This window comes from Zea mays, chromosome 9, assembly GCF_902167145.1.
Source record: "Zea mays cultivar B73 chromosome 9, Zm-B73-REFERENCE-NAM-5.0, whole genome shotgun sequence".
NCBI lineage: Eukaryota > Viridiplantae > Streptophyta > Magnoliopsida > Poales > Poaceae > Zea > Zea mays.
In genome coordinates, this window is record NC_050104.1 from 3,908,336 (window position 1) to 3,921,085 (window position 12,750).

The following is a 12,750-nucleotide window of genomic DNA, read 5'->3' on the forward strand; positions in this document are numbered from 1 at the left end:
TTTATTATCCTTTATATATTTCAAATATTGGCTCTTATCACTGGCATTGAAGAATTTTATTTTTTGATCAATTTTATGCCCATCTAAAACTTGATTTTGTTTGTTAGATATTATATGTATGATATAAACTTGTTGGTTGTTCCTATGTAATATATTACGGTATTATATATATCGAATAGTTAGACTTTATATGGTATTATATATATAGGGGTGTAAACGGTACGGATATTATCCGACCATCCGACCGTCCGAATAGGCTAATTATTCGATTGGATAGTTTTTTCGGATATCCGCAGAATTTTCGGATTTCGGATTCGAATTCGGATAGTACAGTTCGGATATCGGATACGGATATGATATGACTGATATCCGTCGGATTTCGGATATCCGGATATCTTCTCGGATAACTATCCGGATTTCATATTTCGGATATCCGGACATCTACCCAGATATCTTACCAGATTTCAGATTTCAGATATTCGGATAGTTACATGTGGAATCGCCCTAAATATCCAAGTTTCAACATAATCAATACTTCACTTTATCATTTTCATATGGGGATTTGAGGTTATGTTCTTACATAATGTTTATTGTTCCTGGTAACATATTTGCAATTTTCGGTCGATAGTGGAATATTTTATGAATTTAAATGCATTTTGATAATTTTCTGTAGAAAAAATTATAATAATACACAAATAGTCTCAAAAAATCATGAAATTTGACGGAGGAGCAATATATGCCCATATAGCATCCTCAAAAATGTTTGGGCCATAAAGTCAATAAGATGCCAGTAATTCTTTTCATTTTCTTACACTTGTGTGAGTTACTCGTGAAATCAGTTTAAGTATCCAAGTTTCAACATAACCTTTACTTCACTTTCTCATATTCATGTAGGGACTTGAGGTTATCTTCTTATGGAATGTTTATTAGTCTTGATAACTTATTTATAAATTTTTGGTCGATACTATAATATTTTATGGATTTAAATGCATTTTGATGATTTTCTGCAAAAAGAAATTAATAATATATAAGTAGTCTCAGAAATTCACGAAATTTAGCGTATGAGTAACATATGTCCATATAGCATCCTCAAAAATGTTTGAACCATAAAAACCACAAGATGTCACCAATTATTTCATTTCATTTCCACTTATTTGTGAAACCCGTAATGATTACAACCACCATAATAATAAGTGAAACCACATATCATAATAACACGTGAAACCACATATCATAGTTCTCAATATTTTATGAATTTAGTTGTATTTTAATGATTTTCTACATAAAGAAATTAATAATACTCAAAATAGCCTTAGAAATTCATGGATTTTTATGGAGGTGTAGCATATGTGCACATATAATCCTCAAAAATGTTTGGACTAAAGGAGGGGCTAAATGATTACAACTATGATATGTGTGGAATGGTGTCTTACACGATATCCGACAAAAATATTCATTACCGACGCTATCCGTGTCCGATTAGCTCCATATTCGATCCACGACTATCCGTATTTGTATTCGAGAACATCCGTATTTGTATTCGTATTCGAAGCTATCCGTATCCGAATTCGAATCCGACTAAAAATATGAAAACAAATATGATTTCATTGATATCCGTCTGTATTCGATCCGATTACACCCATATATATATACCATTTTTTTACTTCTATCAATTTTGAATACCCATCCTTGAAATCCTGGGCCCGCCACTGGCCCGGAACAACTGAAGGAAAACCAAAAAGGAAAGAAGTTGGTGGCAGTCTCGCAGCGGAACAGGAGAAACTCAAAACCCCAACGACGCCGTGAGCCCGGCCCGCAAGGGGACAAAGCGGGAGGGGTTTCTGATGGCGCCGAAGCGGAAGCCTGCCGCGGCGGCGAAGTCGGACCCTGATGGCATATTCCGCGGCGTCTCCGCTTTCATCGTTCCCAACGGCGTCCAGGCTCGCCGCCTCGTGGTCGCGCTCTGTCTTCCCCCACCCCCCTCTCGTTGGCGCCTCGAGTCGTTATTGTGCGCTTAGGCATTTGGGGGATGGTCGATGCAGGTGTGGAAGCAGAGGCTGGTGCAGATGGGGGGCCGAGTCGTGGAGAAGCCCACGAAGGGCGAGCTGGCGGGGGTCAACCACGTGTTGGCCATGGACGCCAAGGCGCTACTCCGGGAGCTTGACGCCGCTTGGCTCCACCGCTTCCGCGGGGTAATCGCTGCTCGATTCCCCCTCCCATTGCGTACAAGCCCTATTCCTGCGCGCAACTGCGCAAGCTGCTGCGTGTGTGCTGCCATGTGTATTTGGTTATCTCCTTTAACTGTGGAGGCTTCGTGTTGTCATGGCAAATTGTCATTTTATGGATTGGACATTTTATTGCAGAGTGTGGTGTCCTTCGAATGGATTGAGGAGTGCCTCAAGTCTGGGGAGAGGCTGCCCATCCACAACTTTGCAATCAATTACGAAAAGGAATTTAAGCCAAAGAATGCGGTTTGCACTGGAAATCTAGTTGCGTCACGGCCCTCTAAAAGGACCAAAATGTCGTCTGAGTATCCTGGGGACCACCAGATAATTAGTGGAGGGGATAGGGAGAAGGAACTAGCAGCTGGAGGGCCTCCAGGTGCAAGTGCACATGTGGTTGAAGGATCAAGTGCGGGGAAGCAGCCTAACCAGTATGCAAGTAGCCAAAGTAGCTCAGCAGATTCCAAGGACACCATAGGTTCGCATGGTACATTTGGCATAGAGGTATATAAACGTGATCTGAAAAACTAGTATTCCATCTTTTATTATGAACTACAGTGTTTTCTCATGTCATCCTTCACATTTCTTGTGTCCATACCAGATAATGTGAATGTGAACAAAAGCACACATATGTTCATTCTTAATGAATTTAGACCTCACTTTCACAACTTCAATATGATATCGTAAGGGCTTCTCAAATATTCTTTTTTGCAAGAAAGTGTACATTCTTGCAAGAGGGCTTAACTGTACTATTGGAAGAAAGCTGTGTCATAAGTCATAATCTCATCTTTATTTTCTATGTTTATATTTGAGTGCTAATTCATGAATTGTATATGATCAGGAAGCCTCTTCTGGAGGACCCAGCATATATGCTCCAGCAGACTTGAACAAGAACATCACCAAAATTTTTGGAAGGCTTATCGATATATATAGGGGTAAGTGCACTAAATTGTCTCATAATCTCATACATTAATTGATTGCTTTAACACATCATATTTCCTCATGAAGCCCTGGGAGATGACAGAAGATCATTTAGTTATTACAAGGCCATACCGGTGATTGAGAAATTGCCATTCAAAATCGAAAGTGCTGATCAAGTTAAAGGTCTCCCTACTATCGGGAAATCTTTGAAAGACCATGTATGTATGTATCGTTTTTTTTCAGTGTCTTGTGTGTCACTCAGCAACCATATTGCAACTTCTGGTTCTAATAAAAGACGTGACATCTTTGTGTTCTGATAAAGACCTTTGCCTATTTATATTGTTCAAAATAGTAGCAAAGCACCACTGGATGCCGTACATTGTTTTCATTACTATGTAAACTACTACAATTCCCAGAAACAGTAGGAGTCTTACATTTATAATTAGACTTGTAGTGCCCATGACCTCAACTAAATCCAACAATCTCTGTGTGCAGATAAATGAAATAGTCACCACTGGAAAACTTTCCAAGCTGGAACACTTTGAGAATGATGAAAAGGTAACGTACAAAGTTGTTCATGATTTAGACATGTTCAGCTACCTTTTTCAATATCAACATAATTCACTTTGAAGGTACGAACGATCAGTTTATTCGGTGAAGTTTGGGGAGTTGGTCCTGCAACTGCGCTCAAGTTATATGAGAAGGGACACCGTACTCTTGATGATCTACAGAGAGATGAGTCACTTACAAATGCACAGAGGATTGGATTAAAGTTTTTTGATGATATCAAGCAAAGAATACCCCGACATGACGTATGTAGTTCATATAATTATGTGTGTATTTGTTACTAGCTTATATGGATCTTGCATATGATACATATTGCTTCAAATATCTAGGTTAGCGAGATGGAGAAACTTTTACAAGATGTTGGGACTGATATCTTGCCTGGGGTGAGTTACATAGACCATTTTGGAGAACTACTGTATTCTCTAGCACACAAAAGTAGTTTAAATGCCAATATTGAAGCATATGTCAATGCTGTATCCATTGCAAACCTTCTAGGTGTTTCTTTACCAGTTGAATTGAAATGCTTTCACATCGATTCAGTACAGTTATCTACTATTCTGATTGTTGCATAGTGTTGAAAGTATGATTTGTAGTTACCATTGAACTTTTTTGTGCACGTTATTTTGTGTTTGTAGGTAACAATTGTTTGTGGAGGATCATATAGACGCGGTAAAGCATCTTGTGGTGACATGGATATTATTATAACTCATCCTGATGGAGAAAGGTAAACCTAAAAGATTTTGAAACTTTGCTGGTATGTAAATAAATGTTTGCATAAACCGTTACAGTTTTCCTTCAGCCATGTAGGATTTTTATCCAAGTTTGTTCAACGGCTGAAGGAAATTAACTTTTTGAGGGAGGATCTTATCTTTAGCATACACAGTGTTGATGTAAGTTGTTAAACACCATCAACTGGTGAGCTGTGACTTCTTTAGTGCTCTAGCAGTTCCTGTGATAGCAAGATCCTGAGAATCAAATTTTTTGTGAGTTCTGAAATGGTTGAAATTCAATGCAGGGGACTGATAGCGGGGTTGACACATACTTTGGTCTTTGCACATACCCTGGGCGTGAGCTGCGGCACCGCATCGACTTAAAGGTACATGGAGGTTTCCAATATGCATCGTCAGTTATGTTGCTCTTGAAAAGTAGGGACAGTATTTTGGTCCTCTTATTATATGTAGTAATTACATTAACTATCATGATCTTTTTAGTTACTGTTGTAACAAACAAACGCTGTTTTGGTATTGCTGCTGACACTGAATGGTGAATGCACAAGCCTGACACTACCAGTTTCTGGATTATAAAACTGACTTATTGTGTATCAACAGGTGTACCCGAGGAACAGATATGCATGTGGTCTGCTTGCATGGACTGGAAATGATGTACTAAATCGGCGGTATAACTCAAAATCTACCCTTTTTCTTATTCTGACGTCACCGGACGAAAAATTCCTCCTTCCCTTGGATCTAAACTCAACAGATCATGCAGATTTAGGCTACTAGCAGAATCCAAAGGATATGTACTTGACGATACTGGATTATACCTAGCTACACGCGGCAGTGGTGGAAAGCATGTACGTTTATTCATATCTAGCTGCACCCTTTTCTACAGTTTGGTTTGATTTGTTATAAATTTTTTACAGGCTGGCAGATCAGACGCCATAGTTAACTGTCACACCGAGAAGGATGTGTTTGAGACGCTTGGATTCCCTTGGCTGGAACCACATGAGCGCAACCTTTAGGGCTTGTTTGGAAACTCAAACCCCTAGGGATCCCAACCTTTACTAGGTAAGCAATCCATGGGGATGTCATTTGGATAAGCCATTTAGTTCTCCTTATAGGACTTCTCATTCCTAGGGTTGCCTCCCTCTTGCTTCCAAATTAGGCCCTAGCTGTTTTTGAACGTTCATCTAGAGAATGTGTTTTGTACAGTTAGTTATATATGTTACCTGTATCTTTAACCTACCTCGACTTTCTGGGTACTAACAGCCTTTTGTACTGATTGTTGTTCATACTTCCCCTTTTTGTGCTGTCACTAGTAGGCAGTTTTTGTTCAGCTTCGCTTTCTATGCTTCTCCCAAGTCCCAACCTTGTTGAAAGCATGCTAAGTGGGTGTTTGTTTGGGATTATAATCTACCCAGATTATATAATCCAATAATTTTTGAACTAAGAGTTAGTTCAAAAATTATTGGATTATATAATCTGGGTAGATTATAATCCCAAACAAACACCCCCTAAGAAGCATTCTGTCAGTAAAACCTTTTGTCTTCTTAGTGAGTACAATGATTTGTTGAGCTAGCAGCTGAGTTCATGCGCAACTATGTGAAGCAAATCATTTGCTTCTAGCATTTTGAAGCATCTCAACCAAACAAACTGTAAGTCGTCCTAAACTTTATCTGATGACCTATTTATCATTCATATAATGATCAACCAGTTATGTAAAACGCTTAAGCAATCATGTAGCCTAAGCGATTTAGGGGCAATTTCCCTACCGAATCTTACCGAAGTTCGGTCACGGTTTTGGCCACCTAATGACTTGGCCGAACATTGGCAAGAAATAAACACGTACTGGTATTAGAAGAAATTTTTACCAGAGTTTAGAACACAAATCAAATGTTTGCAAAATTCGGTCGACTACCAAGTTTGGCATGGAAAGGAAACATGCCTTTACAGGAAACATGGATTATACAAATTGTGCAAACGACCTCAGCCTGTGCTGAAGTTCCTCTGTATCAAATGAATATGCGTATGCAAATATCAGCGCAAAGAAAATCATAAGAGCGGCAACTCAGCATAGTATTTAGTACTGCAGTTATTTGAACGAAATAGGAGTACCCCATACACGACACAGCAGGTGTACGAAAAGAAATGATGTCATATCAAGGCACCTGTAACCTTCATGCCTATGCCTTACACCGACGACCAACCCATATTACAAAATTCTAATCTTAGACATCAATTAGCTCACGTTTTGCAATCAAATCGGAACCAACATGATCTGAGAAACCCTGCGGGTGATCGACGGCATTGTCGTTAATGTGGAATGCAGAAGTTCTAGGAGTTAAGAAAACTATCTGCAGAGTACCTGGATGGATGCGAAGATTATTTACACCGCTTCCCTACAGTATAAGTGTGGACATCAACACAGCCAAAAAATGCAATCAAAAGAAGCTATTGCTGGGACCGCCACCAAGCATTTCCTCCCGGTCAATGAAGCGCTCCAGAATTTCCTTGTCCTTGGTGACAATGCACTCATCATCTTTGCCAAACCAGTCATAGCGGTTCTTCGCAATGTAATCATAGACCGCATCCCGCAGTGGGGTGGGGACGATCAGCAAGGAACTCAGGACCGAGTAAGGAGGAGGCAGGTACGATGCGACTTTCAGCGCAGCTGAAACCGAAACATGAACATGTTAGCACTATATCATTAGAGATAAATTTAACATCACCAAGAGAAACAGTCGCGATGAAACATGAGACAGTTCAAAAATATGCACAACACGGAAAAAAAATACTGTCTTCTCCTTTTTTATCTCGCTAAATGGGTATTCCTACAAAGAAACCCTCTAACAGTTTAAAGTCACTATTATCACAGTGTCAAGATATCAAAGTTTGGCTTGTCATTCACATGCAGTTCAATACTTTCTACTACTGAATCATCAAGGGGCAATGAAACTACAATAGAAAATGAAGCGAACCTTCTAATTTTTTGCAGGAGGGCAGTAAGAGCATCTCCAAGAGACTCTTTATTTTTGACTCTCTATTTGACTCTTTATTTATCTTTCCATAAAGATTAAACTCTATATATAACATTTCAATCTAACAGACTCTCCAACATACAAGTTAGCTTGGCTAGCGAGATTTGCTAGCCAAATTTGGCTATCGAGGGAGTCAATTTAGAGAGCTGGATAGCTTGGCAAGTTAAATGGCTAGTCTGTTGAATAGCTATTTTGCTATTAAGTAGCTAAAATTTAGCTTGACAAGCTATTTAGCTAGTCTCTTGAAGATGCCCTAACAACTACAACTGGTACATCATTTATTCATTGGTAAGGAATGCATGATGAGAGAGATAGTAGGATGGGCAACATGAGACAGAGCAAACTGTAGATCAAGTTAGTCCACTGAACATGGTAAGGCTTGCTACATTACTATCCTTCACAATGGTTGTTAATGATGAATCCTGCAGCTGACCCAAATCATAAGCATCAACAAGAAGCAAAAGGTGATCCGCCCACGATTCATAAATCATGAGAGATGTCACATTGGCACAGCATCCTACGGACATGTAACTCAAGAGCTGAAATATCCTCCAAGATGGTGTCATGAAACTAAAGTAAAACAGAAGAATGGTAATCCAAATAGCTCATAGTTGCTAACTAGCTGCTGTTAGCATTCTTACTACTAGCATGCATTGCACACCACCCCAGCATCACAACGTTTAGTCTGTTCATAGCACACAAGTGACCGATAACTTCTTGATCCGATCAGGAGTGTAGTAACTAACCCGTAGAGCCCTCGTAATAGGCCTCGGGGCCCTCGACAAAGAGGACACGCCGCAGCACATCCTCCCTGTCCATGCCCACCAGCCTCAGGTATGGCTCGGCGGCCTTGGACTGCACGCAGCAGAACTTGATCTTGGCGTGCTTATCCGTCCTAATCACCCACTTCACCCCTGCATTGCAAAGGCGAGAACAATTTCTCGGTCACGAGAGCATCACGGATCCAACAATCGGAGTGCACATCAATCGTTCGCCCAATTGTGAAGACAACGAAATGATCCCTTGAGAAAACCCCAGAGCAGGGTGTCGCTGTTCCACTCACCGCGGTGGCAGAGGTGACAGACGCCGTCGTAGATGAGCACCCGCGGCTGCAGGAGGGTCGGCACGGTGGCCGCCACGGTGGTGGCGGCAACGGACGTCGAGGCGGCGCGCGGCGGGTCCTCGTCGATGACAAGGTCGTCGGCGGAGGAGGCGGGGGACGCGTAGCCGCGGCAGAGAAGGCTCGCGAGGGACGGCGCGAGGCGGGTTCGGACGGCGCCTCCGATGGTTCTGGCGAGCATCTTTTTCCCCCCTCTTCCCTTCTCTCGAACGGCGAGGCGGCGGTTCTTGGTTTTACTTTTTTTCTTTGCTTCTGCTTCGTGTCCTCTTCCGTTTCTCAGCGCTGCCCGCCTATCATCACAATTCAGAAAAAAAAAACCAGTCGATGTTTTTTCTTAATGTATAGTCTGAGAAAGATAAAGCATGGGAACTAATAATGATTTCAAATTATCAATGATTCTTTTCATAACAAAAAAGAGCGATAACATTTCCTTACGCAAAACAAACCACGGTCTTAAATGGAAACTTTTGATCACAAAATGAGAAAAGTGGTGCAAATTCCCCAAAAAAAATCTCAAAAAAATTGTGCATCATATATATTTAAAAAAATAAAACAAGGTCTAAAATAGACCCAAAAATCTACAAAGACTATCACGGAAATCAAGAACGCACATACATAAAGTAGATAAGTATCCCCTTCTAGTTTTTATTTAACGTTTTTTATATACATTTAAACTATCGAGGTCCAGTAAAAAAATAGAGGTAGTATTACTCACGTAGAGTTAGTTTGAAGTGTCCATAAAAAAGGAATTATAAGGCTGGTTTTATCTTTTCAGGCTATATCTACCATCACATTGTTATTCATCAGACTTTATCTGCTAGCATTAGCTCTTATCTATTGCAACACTTCAATAACAACATTTATCTTCAATCTATAGTCACTTCAGTGCCACATCAGTTTTTGTTAAAAAAATTTGTTTCTCGAAAAATACAGAAAAAACACATGTTTTTATATATTAAGAAAAAAATGTAACAAGGCCTTAGAGAAGACCGAAAAAATACAAGGTACTCTTTATGAAGACCAGAAACATGCATACAAAAAGGATCCATAAAAAATAGAAACCATCACTACAAACTCCATAGACAGCAACCCTCAAGATTCGGGCAAAAGAGCTGCTAGATAGGATAGCCCATTGGCCCCTACAATTTCTCACATTTTTCTCTCTTCATCAGCGAGCTGGATGTCTAGGTTTTTTTTTGCAAATTGTAGCACCACAAAAACCATCAACTAAAAATAATAAATTTAGTAAATACGGTAATAATTTTTAAGTGATTAATTATTTATTTGCATTTTCATCGTTTTCTTTGCATGCGCTTGATTGATTATCGGATGTTTATTATCAATTCCTTTTTAAAGAAAAACCTAGTAAATAATATAATAATTAAATAATATAACAATTATTAGTCTAAAAATAAATATGTTATTTATAAATAGTTTTGGTGCATTTTTTATGAATTTTTGAGCTATATAAAAAGGTATTTCGCAATTAAAAAGAAGAAGAAAAAAAACAAACTTCACCAGCCAGCCCACTAGGGGCCCATCCCCAAACCTTAGCCTCTAACGCGCACGCCTGCTCACCAGCCAAGCCGCCGCCACCAGCCTCTACTACTCTCCTCTCCCTCCTCTGTTCTCTCTCTCCCCTAACTCTCTCTCTCCTCTCTGCTCTCTCTCACGCTCGCGTGAGCCGCTGCCCAGCCGCCTCTGCACCGAGCGTGCAGACGAGCCTCGACCTTCCCGCGCCAGCAAGCCAGGCAGCCGACCGAACCGCGCCAGGGAGCGAGCTCCTGCCCCGTTCGTTCACCCACGGCAGTAATGGAGCTTCAATCGCGACCATTATTCTCCCTGCGTTATGGAGTTCAAGGCACTTGTTTCTTTTCTTTGGAAACCGACGCATCTATGGCACTTGAAGACAGCCGACGCCCTATTGAAGCTCTCCCTGGCAGACTCTTCTTCTTCCCTCCCTCTCTCTATAAAAGGCAGCAGAGCCTCTCTCCCATCCTCCCTACCCGAGCTCTCTCCCATTCCTCGCACTCTCTCACTCGCCGTTCGTCGCCGAAGTTCGCCGGAGTTCGTCACCACCGGAGCCCGTGGAGTTCGCCGGAGCTACGCCATCCGCCGTCCGTAGTCAAGCCCCTGCTCTTCTCCATCCGGCCGAAACTCGTCGATTCATCCCCGTCACACGCACGAACCCAAGGTTGAAGACAAACCAAATTATTTTGTGTGTTTTATAAAAGTACTTTTTGATTTGATTCATGAGTTGTATATTTTATTTGTTGTAATATGAACACATGTGATTCACGATTTATGTATATGTGTGCGTTATGGAATTTGTTAGAGATATACGATTATTAGTGCACCGTTATATTTCATGTTAGTCGTGGCGTTGAATTTTGGTTTAGAGAAATATGACAAAATTTAGTAGTCACACGTTGGTGATAAAAAAACAAGAGATGGGAATTTTTGTAGTTAAATTTGGTTACCACGAATTTTGGAAACTACTTGGAGAATTATAGTTATAGGTGCATTTTAATGGATTTAGAAAATGATATAGAACTCATGTATGATTAACATAGGAATTCTAGATGATTTAGTTAACTATTTTATTAACATTTTCTTTTTATAAAGAAAGGAGAAAATATCATTAGTAGGATGGAAAATAGATTTTTGCTAGTCAAATAAACATGCTTAGCACTAAAATTATTAGAGTACTAGTTTTTGTCAAAATAACCTCGCTTGTGTTGGAAATGTTCAATTAATAGTTTATAGGGATTTTAGAATGTTAAATTCATTTTGCTATACTAAATAATTTGAGTTAGAAATAATAAAAGATATTAATTTATTTATTAGTATTAAAGACGATAATTATCATTTAATTTTATTGATGATGTTAAAATATTAGTTAAAATTATATTTATTGTACCCACCCATAAATTCACCATTTAGGACTCACAATAATAGCTATAATTGAATTAATGATGTGATTAGTGCGATATGTTAATGTGTGTTTAATGATGTATTGGTGTATATTTATGAAATGGTGCATGTTTATTTATTGGTGTATGTTTTATTTTTGTATGTACGCTATGCGACTCTATTAGAAGCCGACTGTGCGGTAGACGAACCGAACTCGTTCGAACACGATCCGCAGGACTCGCTTGAGCAAGGCAAGTGGATTCTCTCTCTGCATATTCTATTTGTACCTACTCATTGCATATAATAATGTTTACTTTTTGATATGTTGCATAATTTGATGGGTTTACCTAATTAAGGATTTCCTAGATTTACTACATGTATTCCTTGTTTAACCTGGGAAAATTATTAAGCTGTGCAAAATTTGTGCTACCGCTCAACTTAATGATTTCTAATGTCACTCATTAATTGGTATTAATGTTCCAAGAATTTAATTGGCAATTATGACATTAACCCGATGGTTAATATAACTTTATTTCAAATTAATTGGAACATGGAGTGACCACTCAGGATAAAAGTGCAACCACGAGTGCTATCATGGCTCTGGCTTTGTTAATTAGCTTTATATGCTTAGTGCCTGGCAACCTTACCTGAAATATGGGAAAGAGGGGGAGCGGTAGGTGCTGGCAGCCCACGTTAACATGGAGACGTATTCTTGGCTAAGGTACCTCACCCAGGGGGCCACCACCATCGTCTTTAGAAACCTTAGCGGGTTGCTTCGTATTAAGTGTATTTTGTGAAAGCCTCATAATGGATCCCTAGCCATTCACCTCGGCAGTGTTTAAGGGTCCGATCAACCCGGGCTAGATGGGATACATGGCTTGTGGGTAAAGTTGTACCACCTCTGCAGAGTATAAAACTGATATATCAACCGTGCTTCTGGTTATGAGCGACCTGGACTCCTCACATGATAATTGAACTTGAAGATTGAATTAAATTGAAATCCGATGATCTGCCAATAATTTGCTTAAGTGATTTCACTTAAGTGTTTTTGTTATACTCATATTCCTTTGTTTAAATGGGATATTTGGGATTCACACTTATTAGTAAGACAGGTGTTGTTAATAAAACATTGACCAACTAAAATGCTTACTGCTCAACCTTAGCCTCACCTTGTTATACCTGCATTAGTTTTTACCCCACTTGCTGAGCCCCGACCATAAGTGAGCTCACCCTTGCTAATATTTTGATCA

The 12,750-nt window shown here is 39.8% G+C and overlaps 2 protein-coding genes across 3 annotated transcripts; one reads left to right on the forward strand and one right to left on the reverse strand.

The window, feature by feature from the left end:
- Window positions 1–1,763: 1,763 nt before the first annotated feature.
- On the forward strand, window positions 1,764–5,765 carry LOC100383279 (DNA polymerase lambda (POLL)). Of its 2 annotated transcripts, none has more exons than XR_002749185.2 (14): window positions 1,764–1,955; window positions 2,043–2,192; window positions 2,364–2,726; window positions 3,064–3,157; window positions 3,231–3,361; window positions 3,639–3,701; window positions 3,776–3,955; window positions 4,040–4,093; window positions 4,346–4,434; window positions 4,510–4,625; window positions 4,726–4,806; window positions 5,039–5,106; window positions 5,199–5,283; window positions 5,353–5,765. XR_002749185.2 is itself a non-coding variant. In NM_001350035.1 (14 exons), the coding sequence occupies exons 1-14, from the start codon at window positions 1,845–1,847 to the stop codon at window positions 5,449–5,451; spliced, it is 1,659 nt and encodes a 552-aa protein (NP_001336964.1). In that variant the 5' UTR covers window positions 1,818–1,844; the 3' UTR covers window positions 5,452–5,721. The 2 variants fall into 2 exon arrangements, 1 of the variants encoding a protein (NP_001336964.1); NM_001350035.1 differs by having other exon boundaries at window positions 1,818–1,955; window positions 4,510–4,600; window positions 5,353–5,721.
- Window positions 5,766–6,483: 718 nt separating this feature from the next.
- LOC100280134 (nucleic acid binding protein) lies at window positions 6,484–8,913 on the reverse strand. Its single transcript, NM_001153067.2, has 3 exons — window positions 8,531–8,913; window positions 8,214–8,381; window positions 6,484–7,100 (listed from the first exon to the last, which is right to left on the reverse strand). The coding sequence occupies exons 1-3, from the start codon at window positions 8,766–8,768 to the stop codon at window positions 6,871–6,873; spliced, it is 636 nt and encodes a 211-aa protein (NP_001146539.1). The 5' UTR covers window positions 8,769–8,913; the 3' UTR covers window positions 6,484–6,870.
- Window positions 8,914–12,750: the final 3,837 nt, after the last annotated feature.